The sequence below is a fragment of the Ambystoma mexicanum genome, chromosome 9 (genome assembly GCF_040938575.1).
Source record: "Ambystoma mexicanum isolate Mex_15411 chromosome 9, UKY_AmexF1_1, whole genome shotgun sequence".
NCBI classification, from domain to species: Eukaryota; Metazoa; Chordata; class Amphibia; order Caudata; family Ambystomatidae; genus Ambystoma; species Ambystoma mexicanum.
Window position 1 is genome coordinate 834287537 of NC_090931.1, and position 27257 is coordinate 834314793.

Genomic DNA, 27257 nt, shown 5'->3' on the forward strand with positions numbered 1-27257 from the left:
CCAGCAGGACATCACGAAGAAGATACAGAAATGCAGGAGGGCCTCCAGTGGTTCTACAGCTCATCACCAACATCTGTAGGATACTCACTGACACTCAGATGCAGGTAGGATTTCCATCAAGTTTATTAGTATACATGAATGGAGGCCCTCCTTCCCAAGAGCCCCAGCAACTGTCCTTAAGTGTTGAGGAAGGGTACATATTTATAGTTGGGCTTGGAATGTAGAATACAGAACCATATCCTAGGAGACAGAGTAAACATTATTGTGCAGCTGAGAAACAAGTAATAACAAACCAGAAGAAAGTAAACAATGATTTGAAAGGAAACAACCAGTGAACTATGTTACATGTTAATTTATATGTACAATGATATGTACAACAGGTATCACCTAACAGTTACCCAGCACAAATGACCACATCTCCGATTCGTCTTCTTGATGAGATGGTAGCATATTTCATTAAGTGATTGTCCATATACATGGATTCCTAATATTAGACCCATACTCTGTCAAAACCCCAGGATCAGCAGATTTAATTCCAGTAACTTTCATTCATGAAGTAGGAGCTGAGTTAATCATGGCTACATACGGTTGAATAGTTGCAATTCTGCTAGAAACCAGATATTTATTTACAAGTGACAACCTCCATTAAGTACACTGACAGACACAAGAATGCAAAAGTATATATGCAATTTCACCAGCAGTTTTGTTGTTTTCCATTTGAACCATTGATACACACTGCAGCTGAAATAATCTAATACATTGAATTTGTATGTGGTTTTCAAAAACTCAGTCGCTAGTGCAAAATAGCAGATACTCAACCTTGTTTCTCATTTATCTGGCTCTCTTTATCTACTTTTAACCAACCTTTACTCATCTTTCTCAACAGATCTCCTTGTACCTCGTGTGAACTTGCCAGCCCAGCTGCATTCCTTTTCTCTCACTGAAATGTGGGATTTATGTCCCCTGTCTCAGATTTTCTATACCCTTTTGTTCTGTACTTTTATCTATTTTATAGCTAAATACATTCTTCTACATGAGCATATTATTGTCCTGCACCTAATCCTCAATCCCCACTCCAACTCGCTTCCTTTCAGTGTTGCTTCTTGGCTTTAGTAACTTTTGTTTTTTTCTGTTTTTGCTCTCTCATCCTCCAGTTCAAAAGCCGTAAAGAGGAGCGAGAGCGCAAGGGTTCCATCCCGTACCACCATGGTGGCAAGAAGCGGCAGCGTCGAATGGGGGTGCCCTTCCTTGTCCATGAAGATCACTTGGATGTCTCACCAACCCGTAGTACCTTCTCGTTTGGTAGCTTTTCTGGGCTTGGAGAGGACAAGCGTGCCATTGAAAGAGGAGGATGGCAGACTGCTATACTAGGTGATTCATATATATGGTATAATACATGATATTGCAGGTGTTAAAGCATTGTTGGCTCATGCGTTACCGTTTGATTGAGTGTCTTCAGCACTTAATGGTCTGTGTGGAAGCAGTGTAATTTAATGCATGCATTGAAATATATTACTATGTTCACAGTACTGAGTTAAAAGTACATTTCAGGATCTATTAATGTAAACATATTCCCCCCTAAATAATGCATGCAAAGATGTGCATATTTTCTATTAGGAGCAGTCATATGTGCTTCATTTTTAATGTTTCTTCATTGTACCTTACTAAGTTGTTTGTGTTATGTACAGGTTTGTTTGATTTGTCATTGCATTTTGTTAAATTTTGTTTTTTAATGTCCTGCGTGTGTTGAGGCAGTAGTCCCTGCCACTGTCTAGTGTTGATCATAACACTGTGAGTACATTAATGCTGGGTACTGTGCTACCTGGTTCCCACTTTTTGAATCACATAATTTATATGGGTGTGGGGGAGCAGAGGGTGAATATAAAAGCTATTTGACCCTGAAATCTCTTAAAAAATACTCATTAGTAGCTTTTATGGGTCAAAGTTTGCCCGTGGTTTCGTTTTAGTTCATCACATTTCCTTTGTTTACTTTAAGGTACTGTGTAGACTTAATAGGCGATATGTTTTGAGTTAGAGACCCACAGATCAGCCTAGGCTGTAGGAAGCTCTAAGTCTTTTTTGAAACAGTATTGCACAGAGTTCGAACACCAGCCCAAAATATTTGTTATGGAAACTACAAATATATTGTTTATAGTTGACCTGATAACTCCTAGGTTATCCTGGGCTTTAATTAGTAAAATTCAATGTCGACTGTATTTCTCACAAAGTAGTCTTGAGTGATGCAGAGAATTTCAGCACACGGTCACACCTTTCTGTCTGAACCAACACCATCCTCAACACCCAAAGGACATTTTTATAAATTATACATATTGGTTCGGATCTAGTCTGAATATAGTAAAAACCCCAGTTGGAAAGGTCACCAACTTTTGAATTAGTCTGTTTCGTGAATTTGTGTAATATTGAAAACAACCCTTCTTTAAATGTAACATAGATTATAAATGTAAGGTCACGTTGTAAGTCCCTTTGTGTTTTTAAGTGTTTGTGTGTTCAATTATAAATGAGTGCGCTGTCTTGTGCCCATTGCTCATGAAGTCAAACTTAATGCTCGCGTTCATAGAGTTAAGTTGTATGGTAGTGAAATTCTGCCCCAATCAAAACAGAAGGAAGATTACAAGAAGGATCCAGAACATGAAAAAAAATCAAAACAATTGAATAGGAACATATTTTGAATCATAGCATGCATCAGAAGCATGATGGTGAATCAAAACTCTATTGGATTAAGAAACACCCAAAAGATGCAGAGCTGCAGTTCAAATTGTAATCTAGCATGGGGTAAAGAAAGTCAAAATGTGGGCTGTTTGGGAAAGAACTAGATTGAAAGAAGTAGATTGTGAAGAAGTAGACCATCTACTTCAGTCTCAGCTATAGAATCACACCCAGAATCACCCCACCAATCAGGGGAAGTTACAACAAAAAGGCTTCTATCAGGTTATTTCTTTCTTATTATCTGGAAGACTGTGCTGTATACCCAATCCAGTGGATCCCTTGGAGTCTCCCCCTAGAAAATATTAGAACATAATGTTCTCAGTTCATTTTGCTATTGGTCAGAGTTTGAGTGTCTTATTCTTTGTAATCATCTAAATCGTTCATGTAATGGCCAAAGGTCTCTGTGATATTGCAGTTGAATATTCAACAAAAATAAAAATGCAGGATAATATCAACCGTTCAGAGTTGGCCCAATTCTTTGTTAACATGTTTGAGCCAGAGAAGCAAATTCCCCACCATAACTTCAAACAGAGTTCTCATCTCTAGTCATATTATTAGTGAGATCTGTTGTTGCTGCAGGAGAATTTCACATGAAATGCTCGAAAACAAAATGACTGAGTGTGGCGGGATCCATAGCATGTTCCATTTCTTCCAGACTTAATAAGCCCTATGTAGAGGAACATGTCCGTGATTAATCTAACTGCAATAATCTGATTCTTTCAATTGTATCTCCACTGGATAATGAACTGGCCTACAATGACATTTTGAAAAGGACGACAGAGACCATGGGGGTTGATTTTAGCTCTTCTCTTAATGGAAACATAAATGTACAGCCCTGCCAAAAGATTACCTTGCCATGGCCAAATTCTAAGGCAGGCCTGGGGCTACAGAGGAAATCCATTGCAAAAATCCAAAGATAGTTTAACAGGGATGGAATCCATGCGGCTCACAAGACCCCCTGAAAATGAAGCACTAGTCCAACATTTCAGAGGTTAGAGTAATATTTGATAAATATTTCTTGAATTTCCATTACAAGATAGAGTTTAGAAAGTTTGTTTTGTTGCTTATATTTCCCATCACAGAAATTAAATGTATACAATACCTTAGTACCAGTGATAAACATGTGCTACATATGAAGGGCCACCGTTTGATTCATCACTGTTCCCCATCTCATGATTCACTCAGTGGGATTTCTTTGTTTCTCTCAATAATGGAAGCTTTGATAAAATCCTGTTCAATTTCTCAAGGGGCTTCCAATTGCTTTAGGATGTTGGAGAGTTTATCTTACCCATAAAGGTAGAGGAAAAAGGAGTAAGTGAAGTAACTAAAGTGGAATGTGTTTACTGGGTGGGAGTAATAGGCTCCAAGTGCTCAGTGTGAATATGGTCACCAAGCTCATGTCATGTTTTAGAAGCTGAGTGTATTCAAGAAACCAGCGCAAACCCGTTTTTAAAATGTATTATTATAGTTTACAAAGGAGACAAGAAAAATAATGGCATTCTAAGGTCTGAAATCCGCAGCAGGAAGATTACAGTGGGATAGCTGCAATACCACTTTTCTGATAAGGAATACTCAGTGCCCCTTGCAAAACTCCTTGTCCATTTTCAGTCTTGAGGCCTTTGGTCTTATTCCATAACTAAGTGCACTGCCTCAGTATTCTTGTTGTACATAACTGTTTTGCCTTTAGCAATACTGTCCATGACCCAAATCACAGAAGCTTTTGCCTTTAATAATAACTTCCCCGGCCACAAGCCACAAGGTTTTAAGGATCTATCCACATTTTCTGACCTTGCATGCTCCTTGCCTACTGGTCCATACAAATAGAGGTATCCTTAAAAAGGATGTTTTATTCACTCTGAGATTCTGGAATCTCCGAAGTTAAAGACAAATCTGGAGTTGCAGAGGCAACCGTATCTGAAGAGAGAAGAAATTACCCTTGCCACAGCTCGCCATTAAACGTGGTCACTATGGATTTACCCAAGGCTGGTGTGCATACTTAGATGACTTTTGTTATTATAGTTGCCTCAAGAAGAGAAAGCTGCACAATGGCACTTGAGTAGTATTTAGACAACCTTGGAATGCTGATCAGGGCTGAGAGTAGGACAATCTTTTATTATTTGTTCCATCTGTTGAGCACAAGCATGTCACCTTCCAACAATGTTGTAGCTTTGGATAAAGATGTGATTAAAGTATCAGGTGGATGCTGTTCATTTCTTGACCGCCTGATAATGGATTGTCTGTTGCACCTATTAATTTGGAAGGAAGATCTCAGTTCCAGTGACATGATGTTGTGTGTTGTTCTTGCGGCCAAGTCTCCCAAGTGAGAGGAGAGGTTTTTGCTGCATCGATCGAAAGGAGATCAAAGACTTTATTTTTCTGTGTCTTTACAGTTTGTTTAAGGGAGGTTTAAGAGAGGCGTTGCTTGGATCTTAAAATCCTAGAGGAATGTACCTTGCACTGTAATTGCTTTGCCACCATGTTTTACCTTCTGCATAAGGCACTGCTGTTGCTAGAACTGGGGCTTTGCTTGGGTTGTAAAGGCTTCTGGTTCCTGAGTGCATTCTGTAGTCCCCCCCCCCAAAATGCCTTGAATATTACACATAGTGTTTTGAACTTAATCATTTGCTGTACTGCCAGTGAAGCTCTTTCTGAACAGGTGTAATATGGTCTGATTTCTTTGGGTTAATGTATAGTTTGGTAGCCTGATTTGCAATCTAAGTTAGACCATGTTGAAATAGTCATCCCAGGGCTTCGATGAGTTATATCCTGTGGTTCCATTGTAACAGTAGTAGCACCCTTCTTGGCCTCATGAGTTGGAAGTTGATGATTTGAACGGCTGTTGAGATCTGATGACCGAAGCAGAAGTCACACTCAGAAAACACAATGTTCTTTACTTTCCTCAGAAAGTCTGTTGCTACCCCTTGTTCATCTGGCCAGTAGAATGGTTATGTATTCCTGCTGCTATTTCGATTAGCAAGATTTCAGTTTTACACCCATGGAGACGAAGATAGCCACCCTGCATCTAAGAGATTCTGAGATCTCCTTCTGATGTTCAAGGTCACTCGGCAGTCCCAGATGGCTCTGGGCCTCCTATTGATAGGTTTGGAGTTGGTGATGAGCTTTTTTCCTGTGGCAACGGTCTCATATAGTTGCTAATGAGCAGATGTGATAAAGAGGTTTACTTGATTAACAGACACAATTTGATTGTGTCCCTTTATAGCAAAGTAACAATTAGATTGCTGTAGACACAACAACATTATCAATACAAGTCTTCATTTGAATTTGATTGTTCATACACATGCACTAAGCATGTATACTCCACTCTGGATTCTAAGGGCAGTGTCTTAAAGATCTCCCAAAATTGGTGCCACCCAGAAGTTTACCTTTTTAAAACTCACGAGAACACCAGGTTAGCCTATTCTATGCCAGCATGGACCTAGAGAACATTTTACTTGGAGACAGCCTGGAACAGGACTTAGGGACAGAGAACTCTCTTTTTTAAAAAAAAATATCTTTATTGACCTTTCATTAGATATAAAGATAACAAAAGAGAACACTAACAATTCCTAAAAGTTTAAACCCATATCAGCATCATCAGTTAATAACTATATACATGAATTTCTTTGAAGACATCCTAAAAAAACACACACACACACACACACACACACACACACACGCGCGTCACATAGCATCAATAGAACCAAGTAGATAATAGCAAATTACAATTGAAAGACATATCAATGTTAAAAAGGTACTCCTATAATCCTTTAGGGTTAATAATGTGTGTTATTCAGGAATTCTTATCCATCCATACCTAGATACTTCTTCTTGTTCTACTCACTATCAGAGTCTTGTCTAATCAAACTCATGTCGCCTTTACCCAAGGGGAATACGTGTTAACACCATCCAGTCCAAGGTAGACAACTCACATCTCTAATTTGCTTTCAATACTTACAGTATTTAGATCTTTGACCCAGTTTCGTATGTTGGCCCGCCTCTACCTTTCCAAGCCATAGCGATCCACCTTTTGACCTGTACTAGACCTATATTTGTGCATTTCTGAAGTGCTTTTCCCGCCTCTACCCATCTACAAATTCCCAGCAAATAAGTCTCTGACTTCAGTGTGATTTGATTCCCTGCAACCTCCACAATTAGTGTCATCACCTTGCTCCCCAATATTTGTATAACTAGTGCACAGATGTCACAGAAACCACTCTGAGTCTATGAGATAGTGCAAGTTATTTTTAATTAAGGCTCTCTTTGTGGGCTCTCCCTCTCTCTTCTACCTTGGGATTTCCACACTAACCTCGGCATCCCTATCTCCCACTTTCCCCCTAATAATGGCACACTGGTTTTAAACTGAACATGTTTTCCTAAATGCCTGCTGTCTAACCACCTTCAGGAGCTTATTAGCTTTTCCCTGTTCAATGTAGTTGTTAATATTTTAATGGAAACTGGATAGTGCTTTGTACTTGTTCTGTTTGATTCAGGTTACACACTCACACTCTTCCACCCTTCTACTCTTACTACCATGTCCCTCCTCCTTGCCCCTCCTGCCAATTTTGTGTTCCTCTGCCATTCCTCCTATTTCTTGCCTCCACCCTTCAATGTTAACTTTCCTGCCACTTCACTATACCTCCTTTGTCCACTACTACTCTCCTCCTCCCACTGCTACTCTTGTCTTCATCCTACTACTCCCCCTTCATACTAGTACTCTCCTCTGCCCACTACTACTAAAACACCCTCCTTTCACTGAGTACTATTCCCTACACATCCACTGCTTACACTATATTCTACCCACTCGCCTCACAAACTCGCACACTCACACTTCAGAGCCAATATCACACTTAAGCCAACAGCTCGCAGCTCTAACAATCTCCCCCAGAATATGCTGCTCCTTACCTTCTGAGGGTCTCTTGGTCCACCACCTCCACTGACCTCACCTGGATAACCCACACTTCATGTTTCTTGTGATTCTATGATATAGCCTTACCCCTCTATGGATTGTTTTTCTTTTCTTGGCCAATCTGGCCTTGTCTTCCGCACCCGGAAGGGTTTGTATGCAGACAACATAAATAAAGGACTGAAACCAGTCCACTGCTTATGAGAGGGCTCGCAACGGCACAACAATAATGCTGGCCCAGAAGTTTCAGTGTTCTAGTTCGTATTTGGGGGCTTGTCTCTGTGTGCACCAAAGCTAAGTCCTAGGTGTATAGGGTTAATGTCCCTGTTAACAGTCCCTGGTGGTCTAAATGTTTTAATGGCATCGGCCGCCACTAATGAAACCCTCTGTACAGCTTCCCTGTCTCGTACATAGTGGTGGCACTGCAGCGTCCCTGTCTCTCTGCACCTATGCTGCCCGCAGGTCATAGAGTCAGGAAGAACTGTAGGCTGATGGTCAGGTCATGGTCTGCTTGCAGTGAGGTGCTGAATCTTGGCTCACGCTTCAGTTTTTCTTGTTGGGCTTCCCTGGGATAATACTGCACAAACAATGCAGAAGTTCTGAAATACAGGTGCATACTGATGTTTAGAAAATCAAATAAATCAGCCTGTGTGATGAACAGGGAATTATTACAGTTATCAGAGTCTAAAATTAACTCTATTGTTGAATGTTCTGTATCCGGAGATACACTTCATCTTACCTTGAATAAAGACTGTCAGTTGTCAAATTATGCCTGATTATCTATTTGAGTTTAATGCTGTTGTCTTTGTTCAACCTATTGAAAGTAATATCCCATGAGCCCTCAAAATCATTCTGCCCAGGGTATAATGTAGCTCATGATCACAAGTCGTTTATGTTCATAATTCTGTAACATACCTTTACTTCTAGGAAAGATAATAATGTCCAAGTTGGATATATAAAGAAGTGGGGGTGACTGCTGCCTTTCGGGGTCTGTAGGAATAAAAGTGGAACCTGGACTTAGCAAGTGCTAATGCATAGTATCAAGTGTATAATGATGGCAGAGTTGTTTAGAAGCTTCCTTGTGTTGGTACCTCTATTAATGTACAGATGTGGCACTCAGTCGAGTCCAAAATGTAGGGTAATCCGGTTGTGAGGGACCGAGTTCCTGAGACCCTAAGTAAATCAAAATTAAAAATGTGGCACCAATAATTATGGCCTGTGGGACTCCACTGCGGGTTCTGTATGCGAGAATCTATAAAGTTCTAAAGATCTAAGTCCATAAGACTTACCATCTGGATAATGCTTCCTTGCTCATGCAATAGATCGATCCTCTTCATGTGCTCCATTCAAAAATGGCTGCTATTTATATAGCGTCATCACAACATACTTGCATGATGATGTTGTTGGTAAACAAATGACGTAGTGCGTAGTACAATGCCTACACACGTATCTGTGGTCATATCCCGGTAGTATTAAGGGCACTGAAGGTCTAGATGACATGTTCATCATTCAAGATAACTTGCAGACAATTTAATAAGTGATAATGGGTAATGAAATAAGTTAGAAATACATGTGATTATGTCAAAATCTTCTTGTGGTTCGAAATATACGCAGTCATGTGATCATCCACAAAAGTTTGGATACTACCAAAAAAGTGTGTATCCAGACTCTATATGAAATAATCTTCTGGATATGTGAATGCTACCCCGTAATGTTGAGGGTATAATGTTTGAACTTTAGAACTTTATAGATTCTCGCATACAGAACCCGCAGTAGACTCCCACAGGCAATAATTATTGGTGACACATTTTTGATTTAGATTAACATAGGGTCTCAGGAACCCGGTCACTCACAACTGATTATCCTACATTTTGGACTCAACTGAGTGCCACACCTGTACATCAATAGAGGTACCAACACGAGGTAAGCTTCTAGACAACCCCACCATCATTATACACTTGATACTATGCATTAGCACTTGATAAGTTCAGGTTCCACTTTTATTCCTACAGACCCAGAAAGGCAGCAGTCACCACCACTTCTTTATATATCCGACTTGGACATTATTATCTTTCCTAGTAGTGAAGGTATGTTACAGAATTATGAACATAAAAGACTTGTGATCATGAGCTACATCATACCCTGGACAGAATGATTTTGAGGACTCATGGGATATTACTTTCAACAGGTTGAACAAAGACAAGGACAGTAAACTCAAATAGATAATCAGGCATAATTTGACAGCTGACACTCTTTATTCAAGGTAAGATGAAGTGTATCTCCTGATACAGGACATTCACCAATAGAGTTCTTTTTAGATTCTGATAACCATAATAATCCCCTGTTCACCACACAGGTTGATGAGCAGCTGCTACCCAGTATTTAAGAATTGAGGATGCCAAGTTGGAATTTCGTACCGTGTGCTACAGCAGGTGAATGAACAGGGATGGGCCATGAGGGACACAATCTGTGATCAGAGTTGCATGTATGAAAATATCAATTCCCCATACTAAAAGAACTTTATTTTATACTCTTTATCTGAAATTATATATTACCGTCAAGGTTCCCAAATGAAATATAGTATAAACCTTTGCTCCTGAAGAAGGGACAACAGTCCAGAAACGCATAGAGCTGATATAATTTGAATTTTATGTGTTGTATAAACTTTGATGACCAGAGTGTGATGAATATGTACATTTCTGATGTCACAACTATCGTTAAAAAATTATTTTGTATATCAATGTGTGATTGAATTAATTTACATAACAATTAAAATTATTGTTTGTTACACAATACCACGTGGTGTACAGGGGTTGCAAGGGTTCCACAGACTGGTCATCAGTTTTCTTACCATAATACTGCACGAAACCAGAGGACACTGACATATCCTGTTGTTGAGGCACGGTTTTAGTTAATGGTGGTCTGCACAACAGCATGCTGACACAAGGGAGGGATGAGGAAAAGGAGCCCTCTTCAAATGTGTTTATCTCCCTGTGAAAGGACCTTGGAGACATCTTTGGTTTGGCACCCCAACCTTGGCTGGGAGTAGCTCTCATCCCCTCTTGACAAGACCAGACATCTGGCCTTGTCCTAGTGGACAAATCTGCTCATTGTGATAAACGGTTGCATGCATTATTGTATACACACTTGTGGCAGTTGGGGTGTTTCCTTGGGTCAAACCTAAGTGTTAACACCAGTGGTGCCATGTAAGCTCTATGTAAGAAATGATGGTGTACCATTTTAAATGAAGCTTTTTCCGGTCTCCGGTTTCAAAAGAGCGCGCGCAATCTTTTATTGAGAATCTGACATGGTAACATAGAGACGCCTGTCTCTCTTAGGTCTGGCTTTCATTGGCAGAGGGGACCTACTGCCCAAAATAGCACTGTATAGCTCAGAGTCCAGCTTTAGCACCAGACTTAAGTCCAGCAAGATCTCTAACACCTCATTAGGTTGGGGGGTCTGGGGCATTTCAGGCCAGTGTCATATGGTAGTGTGCTTAGTGCAGTGCATTCTTATTTAAATTGTTTGTTTTGGTTAACAGACTCGTAACACACACAAAATACAATATCACAATACACATATAAGAACGTTAAAATAAATAGCTATATGCTTATTTAAATCTTTTCAAAACAATAATCTGCACAATTCGATTAGTAACCTCTAAAAGAATGGATCGCATCAATGTCTTTCTGATACATTCATTTTATAATTTCTGTCAGTTGCTAAACCTAAAGATAATTATAAGTAAACAACTAATTGATACATCTTCTCTTTAAATTTCATCAGTATACAACACCCTAACACAAACGTTTAAAAGATTATGACACAGTGAATCCATATTTATCCAGCTACCATAATATCATACAGCTTCTACTGGGGTCATAATTTAGTCTGCTAAACTACTATTTGAGAGTGTATTTTACATCTTCCAAATTCTGCCATCAGAAACGTAGCAACAGCATACTGAATTGAAATGAAGGATGTGGTCATAAAAGGTATTTTCTTTTAATTTCTTCATTAGTTTTACAACAACAAGAACAGGAGAAATTCAAGTACAAAGAGCAGTCACATGAAAAGGAAACAAAGGGGGCATGAAGGAAGAGAATAAAAAGGAGGGGGTGGGGAGTTAGCCAGACAATTCATTAAAAATATTGTCATATCTATCCAACCGTTGCTTTATGCAAATAGTCACTCTCTCCCTGCTTGAAAGGAGTGACAAGCTGCGTAACCAATCATCAATACCTGGTCGGATGTCACTCTTCCAAAGCCGCAGAATAATATGTTTCTTGGCCATTAAAAGGGCCCTAAATACACAAAAGAGCTCACCTACAGACAGAGCTATATTAGCAGGGAATAGACTCAAAACACAGACCAATGGTGTACAAGGCAGGGAAAGACGCAACACAAGATCTAAACGTTGGAAAACCTCATCCCAGTATAAGCAAACTTTCAAGCATAACCAAAAACATGTGCAGTGTAGTAGTACCCAAATCACTCCTGCAGTTCCAAAAGAGGACATCCTGGCGCTGCTTGTCAGACCACATTTTCCATGGTGACCTATATATAGTGAGTAATACTGTTCTGTGTGTACCTCAAGCCCAAGTCAATTTAAATGTGATGGGGTCTGCACGTATACAATTCCATTCAATATCAGACAATTTATAACCCAAGTCGTCAGAATCTCCGGTATCTCTGCCACGTAGAGATGTCAGGCTGAATTCATAAGGTGTAAGAAGTTTATAGAGAAGGGAGCCTGAGAACGACATGCATTTAGACAAATGCAAGATTGTGGGCGGGCCAAGTACCCTAGTGTTTCGGGGTGAAAATAACACCTTAAAAAGATTTCCCAGAGCAAGATAACGGCAGCATTCAGACGATTTCAGCTTTTACTTGAAACGCAAGAACTCTAAATCAAACATACATTGGCCATCATGGACTTGGCCCAGTTTCCAAATGCAGGCCCTTTTCCAGGTATGCCAGGAAACAGTGCAATTATCATTCTGCACAGCTGGGTTTTTCCACAGACCTAAGTCCGCACAAAGCAGGTACTTCTCCCAAATAACATTACTATTTTTCCATTATTTAATAACATGCTTAATGGGTGGTCGAGTCGAGCAAACAGGAAGCCGTTTGTCCATGAAAAGCAATCAATCCAGTGGGGTTGTAGCAACTGATCTTCTTCCAAGAAGTACCCAATTTGGACAATCAACATGGTCTAATTTGATCAGGTAGTGTATCGTACACAGCATAAAGGCAGTTTGATACTGTTTAATTCTAGGATAACCAAAGCCTCCCAAGTGCACAGGTCCCACAAGGACATCCATATTAATCTTTGGCCTACCACCATACCCCACAAAAACATGCAGAACAGTTTACTTATTACCTGAATTACTTTACCCGATAGTGAAAAGGGAAGCATACTGAAAACATACAGCAGCTGGGGGAGCAGAGTCATTTTAATCACACTAATCTTACCTCAAAGAGTGAAATTTTACTTCTCCCACTTGCGACACAGCACATCTATCTCTGCAAGTTTATGTCTACTTTTTCACGGAAAGATGCCTATCAACATCCCTGGTAACCTGAATGCCCCAGTACATGAATCCACCTTCAGCCCATACATTCCGCTCGACATCAAAAAAGCCCCTATGACACGATAGCGAAATTAGAAAGATTAGTGTCTTAGAGACATTAACCTAATAATCTGAGACCGCACCAAACAAGCGCAACAACATTATCAACTCTCGAAATGAGTGCTTCGGGTCAGATAGCATCAAAAGATCATCAGCATACAGGAGCACTTTTGAAGTGCAATCCCCAACTGAGATACCTTGTATGCCTGGGTATGATCTAAGTTTAACCACTAGCGGCTCTATAAACATATAAAAAAGTAAAGGCGACAGAGGACAACCTTGCTGCATTCCCCTCTGGATGTCATAAGCCTTTGACAGTCACTGCAGCCCTAGCACCATTGTACAAAGCATTAAAAAGCTGCATAAAATGTGGGCCACAGTTCATCTTAAATAAAACTTGATGAAGAAACATCCAATTCACTCTAACAAAAGCCTTTTCGGCATTAATGCTAACAGCCGCATAAGCATCTGCCGATTGTTTCTTTTAGTGAATGATATTTATCAGTTCGCTCAGGTTATCATAACTGTTCCTACCGTTCACAAACCCAGTTTGATTTTTGTGGACCAATTTTGGCAGCAGGCCATTACGTCTCCTAGCATAAACATTTGCCAAAAGCTGCATTCAGTAATGATATTTGGCGAAAATTGCTACTATCAGAATGGTTCTTTCCTGGTTTGGGAATAACTGCCATCAATGCTGCATGCATAGAATCAGCAACAGACTCCCTCCTAATAATCTCTGCATATAATCGACCTAAAAAGGGGGCGAGAATGCGGTTAAAGGTTTTATAACACTCAATCGGGAAACCATCCAGTCCTGGGCACTTTCCTGGCGCCATTGTCTCCATAGAGTCCACAACTTCCTGAGTGGTTATCTCCGCATCAAGACAAAGCTTGTCTCGTTCATCTAAGCAAGGGCACTCCACCTGATGTAAATACACATTTACATCTGTCTCAATGATGCGACCATCATCTTTATATATGGAGGCATAGAAATGCTTAAAGGCACCACATATATCTTCATTCCTTCTTAAAATCAAACCCTCATCCACAATAAAAAGCATTTGTCTGTCTTTCTCTTTAATTTTCAATTGATTTGCTAACACCATACCATCTTTCTCACCCTGCTCCCAAAAGGCCTGCCTAATATATCACAAGTCCCTCTCCACCCTAGAATGCAGCTAATAATCCAGGGACTGCTTAGCATCCAGAATAGAAGACATGGTCACAGTAGAAGGGGCACAATTATATCACCCCTCAACCTGTGTGTACACCTTTTGAAGCCTTACTAGCTCAGCCTCCCTCAGCTTTGTTTTGTAAGATGCAAAACTGATCACCTTACCACATATTGTCGCCTTCAAAGCCTCCCACACAACTGATACTTCTGCAACTGAGCATTGATATTCTTGCAAGTACAGTGTGATCTCGCACTCAATATGCTTAATGAAGTCTGGGTCCAATAACAGAGTAGCATTTAACCTCCACTGTTAGGCCCTTTAAGACCCCTGCTGATTCATCTATAGCCAGCTCAATGCTTGTGTGATCAGAAATAACATGAAAAAACACATTGCTACAAATTCCTCCACTAACCAGAGAAAAGTCAGTTTGCGATAAGTCCCATGAGGCTTTGAATGAAATGTATTCTGCTTACTTCCCCGGTGAAATCATGCCAGGCATCATGTAATTCCCACTTGTGCGTGAGCTGTAAAAGACCTTTCATAGCTTTAACCTCGGTATAGGACTTAACCTCACTTGACTTATCCACAACCGCAACCAACGTCGAATTAAAGACTCCTCCAATAATGATCTCTGCATCACCCATATCATCTAACAAACTGTCTATTCTTTTTTTTAAGTCTGCCTGCGCCACATTCATTGCATACATATTCAGAAGCACCAGACACCTATTACCCACCTGTAGCGGTAGTTTAACCACAATTTATCTGCCTTTCGAATCTACATCTATTTATGGCCACACCTCTGGAATTATTAGCAAAAGTGCTAGAAAATTCCTTCACATAAGTTTTATTCAGTATACATTCAAGTTGTCCCGCCGGGGATTCCAGGGAACTACAGTACCGTCTCTGCCCCCCAATATCCCAGTGTTAACAGGATATTACGGGTGGCAGAGATGCTGTTAAATCCCCATTCCCATAGAGTTCAATAGGCCTGCACGGGATGGGGAAACCTCAATCACAGGCACTGGTGAGACCCCCCTACTGGCAGACTTGGAGTTGGCCTGTCCAGAAAGGTGCCTGTACACATTGTTATCAGCACCTTATTTCCGGACCGGCCAACACGTTATGAGGGCCATATCTGTTTTTTTCCTATTCAAAAAGGTAAACACTTTCTTCTTTTTAATAGGTCTATTAATGCCCTTCAGATTCCAACTCAGAAGATGCAAGCAATTAATCATCCTGCTAACCCGGAACAAAAATATTCCCAACCAGGTCACACGCAACACTCATCAAATAATCCTCAAAACTAATCGGGTAGAATAAATGAGTGAGAGACTTCCATCTTGCTGTGTGTTCAGAATTTAGGAGCATCAACATATGAAAGAAAAAAATGTTTTAAATAAAAATAAATAAATAAACACAAGAATATACAAAAATGCACCTATACACTTACAGATACACACACACACACCCACTCTGACTGAAACTTGGAGCAAGAATGGCAAGAGAACAACCAGCGCTGTCCTAAACCAAAAGCAGAACTGACAGAATGCAACATGAACAAGCAAATCAAAAGAAGACGAGGTGATCCCCACCTCACCCAAATATGACATCAATAAACCACTTCAATCAAACCAAAACGAAACAGAAGCGGATCAGTTTATTCTCTGAACCCAGCCCACCAGACCAATTTATAGGTTGATTAAAGCTACCACAGTAAGGAATAGTAAATAGGAAAGTGAAGAAACGACCTGACAGCACTTAAAAACTTTCAACGAAGTGCAAAGATAAAAGATATCAGCAGACAGCACAATGGTGGGCGCAAGGTAAGGACCTAAAATAACTGCTCATTGTATTTTCTATTCGACACCCTTATTTGCAAATGCATTAAATCACTGTAGGGGATTTAACAACACATAGGATCTCATAGTTTGCAATTCGTCTTTGAGCACTTGCCCCCATATCCCCTCCCCCATGACCTAAAGCATTTTATTCTATCTTATTGTTTGTTTTCCTTTCCCTTTAAATTATAAGAAACCATATTATCCTCAAAAAAGATAAACAAAGGCAGAAACAAAATAACAGTTGGCGTGCTGATAAGTACGCAGTTTTGGTGACCAGAGTAAATGCATCATTGCCGTCTTCTCACAATCTCTTAGCAGGGGTTAGAACCACATACCTGGCCAGTGCACAGTCCAGACAGTATTTCTATAAATAACCAGGACTTAGGTCATAAGGGAGATGTATACGGTGCATATTGTCTCTCTTGTCAAGAAAATGAAACCCCAGCTATAGCAATGCATGGTATCAGATGGCGCTCTGAGAACAGGCTAGTCCCAATAACAGAAAACATTTACAGCTCGCAGCCACTGACAATCATTATCATACAGCCAGAGTACATAAAACAGAGTGATTGGAAGCCTGTCTCGGTTCTCGAGATGACAGTACCAGTCATAAAGGTTTTCAGGCATCAGCCAAGGTTCTTATATTATTCTGTTTTGATATCGGTAACAACCATTGCTTACACAGATCTGAATAAAAAGACCAAAGAAATAAAAGAAATGCTTTACCAATTCCAGACCCTGGCCATAATGAATACGTTATTAAAGTTCAATTTTTAAGTTGGACATATTTAGGTATTATTAACTGCAAACACATTAGCTGTTTGATAATTCTTGTTCCTGGGCAAAAGCATGTCTGCAAAGCAGTACAAATATACAAATATTTTGTTTGTGTTCAAAAAGTATAAATCTTGCTTACCCTTTCTTTTAAATATTTTGGTCCATAGTTGCTGGAGTTCAAAAACAGATCTTCATTAAAAAAGGATCTTCATCAATAAACCGGCCATCGATATTTGCATCTGGCTTTGTATTCTATGGTTAAGAAAACACATTGTTCCACACACTGCTCCACTTCCTTTCCCGACAGTATTCTGACTAGTTGAGAAAAACTGGCACTTATACACACTACAGTCATAAACATATTTTTGGAAGCACTGAAAGAATACTTAGACTCTAATCTTCGCAATGGGCTCATTGCTGGATCCAAGTCCTGGGGGCGAAGGAGTGTCATTGTTTTTCGTCCCCAAAAAGGACTGTAAGGAACTACGACCCTGTCTAAATTTCAGAGGTCTTAACAAATTATGTTTAAAGATATGTACTCCCTGCCGAAATATCGTATATGTCCTCGCAGCAGTGCAAGGAGCTACAATCATTACTCAGCTCAACCTATGGGGGGGTTATAATTTGATAGGAATTCGACCTCTTGACAAGTAGAAACCGGCCTTTAGAACCCCATATGTGCTTTATGAATACAGGGTAATGCCCTTTTCATTTTCTAATGCCCCAGTCATTTCTCAATAGTGTATGGTTCACGTCTTTGCCGATTTAATAGGCCACACCACCATAGTATATCTAAACAACATATTGGTGTTCTCCAAGACCCATGATCAGTGTTTGTCAAGGAAGTCTTACAACACATACAAGCACATCACTTATTAGTAAAACCAGACAAATGCCACTTTGATGTTACTACTGTTCTTTATCTGGGGCTTCGTCTGTCTAAAGAAGGAATCGGTATGGACTCCTGCAAAGTTGAAGCTGAAGCCATCTTGCAGTGCTCTGTACCCGCTAACAACAAAGACATTCAGTGTTTTTTTGGCCTGGCCAATTTCTATCACCAATTTATCCCTCACTTTTCGGCGTTCACTTCCCCTTTTTATTTACCTGTTGAAGAGCATGCCAATAAAGCTTTTCAGTTACTGCAACTTACTTTAACCAAAGATCCTGTACTTAGTCTATCAGACTCTGCTAAACCTTACATTGTGAAGGCCAATGTTTCAACCACTGCTATTGGGGTTGTCTTAAAGCAGATAAAAGAGGATAGGCTGGAACATCCCATTGCCTGTTATTCTCATACATTGACCGAATAAGAAGGCCACTATTTGGTCATCAAAAAGAACTGCCGTGTTTAAAGCGTGCTTGTAAAGAGTGGCAGCAATATTTGACCAGCTCCCAAGTATGTTTTGAAATCTGCTCCGACCACTGTAGCCTGTAAGTCTTGCAAAATTTTGAATGTGCCAAGCGGTCAAGCACGTTGGTAATTTCCTTTGCTCAGTATGATTTTTCCATCACGTACGTACCATGGCCGGCTAAAATATTGACTGATGCTCTCTCAGTCAACAAAGGTGCCCTTTATACTGGAAAAATATTGGAAGGAAAGACTTTTGTCTATGCTGTCAACACCTTTTTGGACAAGGTTAGGAGAGCACACACGTTTGGACCTTTTGATCATCATTCTAACATTATACATGCTCATCAGGGTTTTTTTAAACTCTTTTTATTTGCATTTCCATATTAACTTTGTAACATCTATAAACTTCAATTTGCACAATGTGGGTTATCAATAACCACCACTCCTGCGTTTCCCCCACCGCTTCCCTCTCCCCACCTCTTAGTTACATCCCCGTTGGTCCAAGCCAGCACCGGTCCCAAAGTTCTTGTTTTTCTCTCTATTAGCCTGTACTGCCCTCCCATTTCCCCCACATTTTCAAATATTTCTCTGGCATCCCTCTATTCTGGTGTACTATCTTCTCCATGCAGCAACAGTGTTCCATCCCCACCTCCCAGTTGGTTACAGATGGCAAGTCCCCCGACTCCGACCTTACTGCCTGGTCTCTCTTGACCACCAGGCCGCTATTGATATTAGTCTGCTCTTCCACCTGGATCCTTTGTGGTCACCATTAGTATGCAGGAGTAGCACTTTGGGGTCCTTGTGGACTTCTCTGCCAAACACCCTTGATAAGTACCCTGTCCCACAAGCCCGAGATCAGTCTGCATTCCCATAGAGGGTCTTTTATTTTTTGAAAATACCTTGTATGTTCCTACTCAAGACTTGCAACCGCAGGTACTCTCAATGTACCACATTAGCACTGTAGCAAGACACAGGGGATTCCTTGTTTTTTGGGACCGGATACTGCGCTATATTGTGAAGACTTCGTTCCTATGTAGAATCAAGGCCCTTTTATGCCTAGAATAAACTACCCAGAAGACTCCCACTGGACAGACTGTGTCCACCACAATTGATTTGGAAACCCTATCATGATTTCATCATTACACGCTATTTTGGCAAGAAAGTGCCATAAAGGTTGTGTACAAATACAAGAACAAAATGTCAGAACCAAAATGCAGAGAAGGGTTGATTCGAACCATTTGAAATAATCCAAATAATAAACAGAATATTAACATGCATTAAAATATGCACTCAGATGCACAGAATAGAAAATGTATTGCACTTAACTTTAAAATCGAAGAATATCTCAAAGGTAAAAAGAAGGCCCTCTGGTTAAAAAGCTATATTCTTATAGGATTCCCTTCTTCTCGATGCACTTGCTAAGAAGGTATAGACTGCAAAAAAGACATCCGTTGTTCTAGCACTTTTGCATACAGTTTCTGCAGAAATCATTATTAGTATGCCCTATTCTTCAGACAAGCTTTTAGCTTCCTTGTCCTTATATAAACATATAGGGGCCAGATAAAAAGAAAATGTTGTAAAGATTCCCCAGGGAAAGTACATAAGGAACATATGGGATAGTTCTTATTGTCCCATTTGGTCTTTAACACAGCAACTGGTACCTTTCCAAGCCGCATCTTTGCGTAAAAAATCACTTCAATGACATCCACAGCCGTTTGTCTAATAGCAGCATTAATGGTTTCCTGCCTATTCCACAACTCTTCCAGCTTTAACATAGGGAGGTTTTCTTATGTGTGAAAACCACCTAAGAGAATTTGCCTTATCATACGACAAAACATCTTTCAATGCTTCTCTACACCTCGTGTCGAACTTGCTAGATCAGATACGATCCAGTGTAAAATTGGCTTGAAAACTGTTTGGTCTGATATGCATAAATGGCCTAATTTCCTGTACAGTGGAATATTTGGTGTACTTACAGGAACCCGTACTAACATTTTCAGAAAGTTATTTTCCGTTACCATAAGAGCATTGGACTTAGCTGGACCCCATATTTCTGCACCATACGGTGCGCCTGCTAGATCCTGTTCCCTAAAAATGTGCAACACTGGTGCAACTCTATTATATTTGGCTCTGTTAGCAAAAGCCAAAATGTCATTACACTTTCTCCCCAGCCCACATTGACTCTTGACACATGGTTCTTCCGTGTACTGTCAGCGGCAATCCTTACACCCAGACAATCAAAATGGCAAACATCATCGCCCCTTCAATAATATCAAGACACGACCGACACCCCCGATTTCTACCACACCTCATAACTTTCATTTTATTGGTATTTACGTCCAGGCCTCTAGATCTACAAGATTTGACAAAATGAGTTACCTGTTTCCTCCACCCTAATGGGGTACGTGATAAAATGACAACATAATCTGCAAAAAACTGAATTCCAGTTTTTTCACCCATCAGCGAGGGGGCATCAGATGTGTCCATAGGGAACTCATTTCCCTAGCAATCCATCGAAAAAAAGATAAAAATGCAAGGGGGAAAGTGTACAGGCTTGTCTTACCCCCTTTTCAACTCCAAATATGCTAGTAACCCCCGACCCCCACAAACCCCATCTTACTCGAGCTGAAGAATCTGCATAGATGTCCATAATCACATTAGACAGGGGCATTGTCACACCACAACACCAGCCTTGGGATGATATCGAATGCTGCTTTAAATCCACAAAGAGAAGATGAAGGCTACCCTCTTTAATAGCAACATATTTGTCAACCACTAAACAAAGTCTCAGAATCTGGTCCAATGTGCTCCCCCCTTAGTGAAACCTGCTTGCAGCTGGCTGAAGCCCTCCTAGTCCTGTACCCATCCTTCCAGTTTCATCTGGCATGATTTATCTACAGAGTTCATGGTGGCTCTCTCTCCATCACAAGGAAAGACGTGCATTATGGTAACACTTGATCGCCTTACTAAATTGGCTCATTTCTTACCCTCACCCAAACTACCCTCAACTAACGAGATGGCTCTTGTATTCCTTAAAGACATATTTTGCCTCCATGGCTTACCCAGGACTATGATATCTGATGGAGGTTCCCAACTTACATCTAGCTTTTTGACTGCTCTTGGCAGGAAACAGGGTACACAACAATGACTCTCCTCTGGATGTCATCCCACGATGACTGCTCCTACAGAAAGACTTAATCAGGCAGTGAAACAATACCTTGGCTGTTTCAAATCAGCTACACAGGACAACTGGTGTGAGTTACTACCACTGGCAGAATTTGTGTATAATAGCAGCTAACATTCCTCCATATGTAACAGCCATTTCTTCTACACCTATGGGTATTTTCTACTGGTCTTTCTCTTTTGTGCAGATACCAAAGAATCAGTGTCTAGGTTGGAGGAGGGTATACGCAAAATACAGACAGGACACAAGAAAACCATTGAAGCCCTGGAAGCACAAGATGAAAAGAGCATCAGATCAGTGTTGCCTGTAAGAACCAATCATGTAGGGGATAAGGTGTGGTTAGCTTGTAAAGATCTCCCTCCACACTTTATGCTGAACAATATACAAAAGTTGGAAGAGGATCCATCCCAGCTTTCATGTATCACTTCTGAAGAGGTACGTCAAAAGTATTTTCTCGTGTAGAAAAGACCTCAACCACCACTGACGTCTTCCATTGAGGATCCAGAGTATGAAGTCTAGGCTACTTGTGATTCACGATTTCACTGTGGGGTTTTTGCAGTGCCTGATTAATTGGAAGGGATGAAACCCCTGTGACAGAACTTGGGAGCTGGTCTCTAATATGTCTGCTCCTCCTTTGTTTCCAGTTTGCTCCTTGTCCCTCCTTTGACTCCTTGTTGTCTGTTCTCCTCGTGCTGCTTCCTAGGACGTACATTCTGTACTCTGCCCCTGGTTCACTGCTCTAGGAAACCAGAGTACTAGAGTAAGTGCTCTAAGGATCCTGCTCTTCATCACCATCTCTGGAGGTTTTTCTTAGCAGGAAGTATTTTCCTCCAGGCTTTGTCATCTGCCCTGGCATCCCACTTCATCATGACCCCTACTTCCACCTTTAAAATAGTGGATTCCAGGAAGGACCGGCCTTGCTAATTCTCCCGCCTCATCTCACTGGAAGTCAGGTAAGGCTGACTGATATATTCTTGGGGGAATGTACTTAGCTATGACTTCAGTCTAATTTTCAACCCATCATTTTCCTCTTTGGGGTTTCTTCTCACAGTTCCTAGGACTGAAATGTGATTCAACTGTTTTTCACCTCGGTTCTTGGATTCTTTAATTTCAGGTTGAAATTCATGTTGAAGTCTATCCATTCTGATGGTAATATCCTTTTGTTTCTTATCAGATCCTGACCCCCCTCCCTGATATATTTCTGAGCACAATTCTAATCTCCCTTCCCATCCACATTAACACAAAAGAATACAGCAAATCCAATCTACACACTTTACTGTATTTCTTACAAGGACATTTTGATTGAAGTTATAAAAACAAATTGATGCCGCCAATCATATGACCAGTGTTACTGTTTTTCTCTGGTACCTTCCTTATGACTTGTCTTTGACTGTGTCAAGGAAATCAAATAACAGAGTTTCTATCTCATGTAAACGTGTGTTCATTACATTTTTGGAACATCAGGTTGCATGATTGTTTACCTTTAGGCATTCAAAGTGAACAGAGCAGTCATTTCTTTTCTTTTGGCATGATTAAAAGTACTAAAAATATATATTTAAATTGTGTGCATCCTTTATAAGACATGAATATAAGATGTTTTACATATAGTCATAAAATATAAGATACATGCCTCTGGGGATGGACTCTGTCTTTCAAATTTTAATCACATATATTCACACACTGGTTCGGATATTGTTGTATTTTAACAAAGTGCCCAGTATTGCAGGAATTGTCTGCTTCTAATGCCAAAAGCAGAACTTAATTTGTCAAACGATCAAAAAAGCAGGTCTGAGTTAATATATGCCCTAACTTAGTACAACCCTCTTTCTTACAGCTGGACATATTCATATTTTCTGCCGACCTTCTAAAAAGAAAGTTAACCCCCCCAAAAAAGAGCTCTCTCTACGAAAGGGGTACTCCCTTTCATGTTATGCAGTATCCAGGACCATGCTTTCTTCAAAGACAAAATCACCTTCGACCATTCATTCAGGATTGTTCCTTGTTGAAGCAAAAGATGCCCTAGAGGAATTGAAATCCCAAGAGAACAAAAGCCCCTATGCCATCTCACTTGCATCAAACCATTGAGCAGCAGAGTGTAGTTGTGAAGCCAGGTGATATAATTAAAAATCTGTTACCCTCATGCCCCATTCTGCTATTGGACACCACATCATAGCCCGGGCTTTTGTATGTCTACCTGTCCTCTATACCAATGCGAGCTGGGTTCTAGCAAGATCCTCAAATGCATATTGTAGCATGCTTACAGGCACAACCCAGAATGTGTACATTAAACAGAAACATTTTGCTCTAAGCAGCTCTTCCCATTGCTGCAATGGCAACTTACTTTGAAAATCTACTGACTTTTTCAACTATTGAAAAGTATCTAGTTTTTTTAATAACTGTCTCATCATCTGGAGAGACAAATATCCCTAGTTACGTATAGGAGTTTAGAACCTACTTGATCTGTACATTTGACAGCTCCCCATCTGGAATCTGCCTTAAACTACCCAAAAGATATATGCATGATTTTGTCCAATTGATGTTCAATCCAGAAATTACCCCATATCTCTCTAGTTCCTCCAGGACCATGGGGAATTACTGCTGAGGATCCTTCACCTATAACAATGAATCATTGACATATAGTGATATCACATATGTAACCCCTCTACTGCAGTACCCCAATAAACTAATTGCATACACAGATGGCATGACAGTGGCTCAATAGCAATAGCAAAAAAGAACCAGGAAAAGTGCATGCCTGCTATGTACCTTCACTCATTTTCCTGCTCTCAGAAATCTACCTTCCTGGTCAAATCCTAATCATAAGTCTTTTATACAAAAGCTGTATCCATGCCGAGATCTTAGGACCAAAATTCATGACCTTCAACACATGTGGTAGCTATTACCATCCAACTGAAATAAACGCCTTTTTGTCATCTGAAGAAGCCCCCATCCTTGGGTCTGATGAGCCTCAGTCCAATCTATAACATGGAGCAATCTACTTAAGTTGCCCATTGTGCTTCTTCCCAGCACAAATCCTAATTAGTTGGGTTATATCAACTTAGTAATGATTACCTGTACCCTCCAAGTGAGCACTTTAATCAAGTTTCTTTTAATTCAATTTGTAATAGTTTTCCTAAGAAAAAATCATAAATTGTAAAGCAGTTCCAACTTTAACAATGGACAGAAAAGACACATCATCTGCAAAATGTGTTCTTCATTTAACACTTTCTGGAGCATAGAACATATAACAATGATACACTCTTGTAATCATTTACAGAAGCATCTTGCTTTTCAGAAGATGACCAAGCTTGTGGACCCATTTGTTTACATCACATATTTTACCATATCCACTGCCCTAATTCTCATTTACAGTTCAGTCATTTTACCTTGACAACTTATATTAACTTACATTAAATCCCCTCCTTTCAAGAACCTCCCTCTGGGCTTTTCCCTTAATCTGACATTTTCGGGACTTTCTGATAACCAACACAGATTAATAAACAGTAGATAAAGAATCATATAACATAATCTTTTGGTTACAAATGGAATTATTTGCATGTCAGGCTGATGTCCTTTGGGCCTCGTTACGAGGTCCCTGGTTGTAACAATTCCGGACAAATTGCCAGTAATACCGGCACCAGCATTTGTACTGGACCGGTGGAAACCAGAGTTTGCCGATGGGTACTCTGATCTACCAGCAGGCCCCACCTGCCAGTAGATCAGGCTCCTACCAGCTAAGAAATACTAGAATCACTGGCACCGGCATTACCGGTACTGGTCATTCCGACAATCCCACCTACCAGACTCCATGGAATGGGAGCTTACCGCTGTCTTCTGCGCCTGTTATATCCCAGTAATACTAGGATATCAGGCGGCGGGTACGGTAGGGGCAATTTCACAGTATCCCACCGGAATCACCAGTGGAATACCGGTAAACCTGTAACAAGCCCTTAGGTTGGTTCACATTGTTCCAATCATCGTTCACTGAGGGTTTATCACTATTGTCACTATGCTTGTAACAAAGGGAAAGCCACTCCATTTCAATATCTTTCAGGTGTTCATTAAGCGATTTATTAATCTTACCACGTGGCATAGCTTCCAAACATTTATAGCCATTCCTCCTCACTAACTACTGTAGGTATCTTCCAAAATGCTACCATCCAGACTCCAACAGTTAGAAGCATGCAGTGGGCCATTTGTGCTAATGTTTTATTGTATCTTGTTCGGGCGGAGTTCAAATTCAATTAGCACTGTAGCCAATGGTTTGTCAGTCCTATCCAGCTCCTTTATCTATGACAGAACCTGAGCACAGTAATGGTGTATCACTTTACAGCTCCACCATGCATACCAAAAAGTGTATTTGTCCTTGTAATTCATCCAACGCAACTCACTAGTTCCCATATACATTTTAGCCAACATAACTGGGATAATTGCCCATACGTACAAGTTTGATCCATTGCATGTTAAAGTGATTAGCCAAAGAAGATATATGTGCTTGTTCACATTTTAAAGATAAGAGAGTCTCTAAAATATCTATCTCCAAATCCCTTTACTTTTGGCTCTGTATGCTGGAGTTATAACTTTCGGTTGGAGTACCAACTTATAAATGGCTGAAATCAAAACCTTATTTCCCTGATGTTGATATGTCTTCAAGATTCTTTTTTTTTTTTTTAAACTATTTATATTTTTTTGAAGAACACATTCCAAACATAGGAACAAAGTTAACAAGTAATGGCGCAAAAATGAAAGCAAAAACCATGACAAAAGTAACTAAAACAGGAAAAAGAAAAAACCTTACAACAATATGACTTATCAGTAAATGCCTATATACAAAATATAAGATGAACAACAAAATAGGGAAAACACATATAACAAGACGGTAAGACATACCTCAAGCACATACACACATCCACCACTCTCTCACACATACCCCAACTAAATTCTCATTCATACCCCTTCTAACAACCATTGCAAACGCGCTCCCTTAGCAATACAACTCGTTAAATAGTCCCCACATTTCCAAAGAAAAATGCTCCTGATTCTGTTTTTGCATCGTATACTTCTTATAACTAGATAATACCCAAAACTACAAGGCACACTACATCTCCCATTAATCGAAAGCAGGACCAGTCCAATTTGACTTTGCACACACCCTCAAAATACCATCCCACTCCTTGACAGAGATATCCCTTCCTAACTCCTCAGCACACTACTGTCTCAATTTCTCCCATGACGCAACGTACAAAGCCTCTATAGGCATCATCCTAAGGAAGGTGGAAAGCATGCGTGGCGGGGAATCAAACACATTCACAAACCGCTGTTTTAGTCCTCATCGGAGCATTCAACCTCCCCTGTCTCTTTGACAAATGAGCCTCCCCAAGTCTGCATACCTCCTGACCTGCCTCTTACCTAAGCCAACATTAGGACTAAGAGAAGAAAAGGATACCATTGGGCTTTCACTCTAAACATCATCTACCTTCAGAATCCCCCTAGTAATCCAACTATGCCAACACAAGGTCTTGTTTCCAATTTGCAAACTGGGATTATGCCACTTTGAATTCCCATAATGCATCCATAAATTCTGGCCATTAACAACAATCCATGACACACCTTTAGTCCCGGTAAGATCAATGCAAGGTAATTTAGTAGCTAAACTGGGT

At 40.3% G+C, this 27257-nt stretch overlaps 1 protein-coding gene across 21 annotated transcripts in view; it reads left to right on the forward strand.

Moving 5' to 3' along the window:
* UNC80 (unc-80 homolog, NALCN channel complex subunit) overlaps positions 1-27257 on the forward strand; it is a 3486058-nt gene that overhangs the window by 664726 nt on the left and 2794075 nt on the right. For all 21 annotated transcript variants that reach the window (XM_069615884.1, XM_069615886.1, XM_069615890.1 and 18 more), the window contains exon 10: positions 1155-1371. In XM_069615884.1, coding sequence (XP_069471985.1) covers positions 1155-1371 — 217 coding nt within the window. The remainder of the gene's footprint in view (positions 1-1154; positions 1372-27257) is intronic.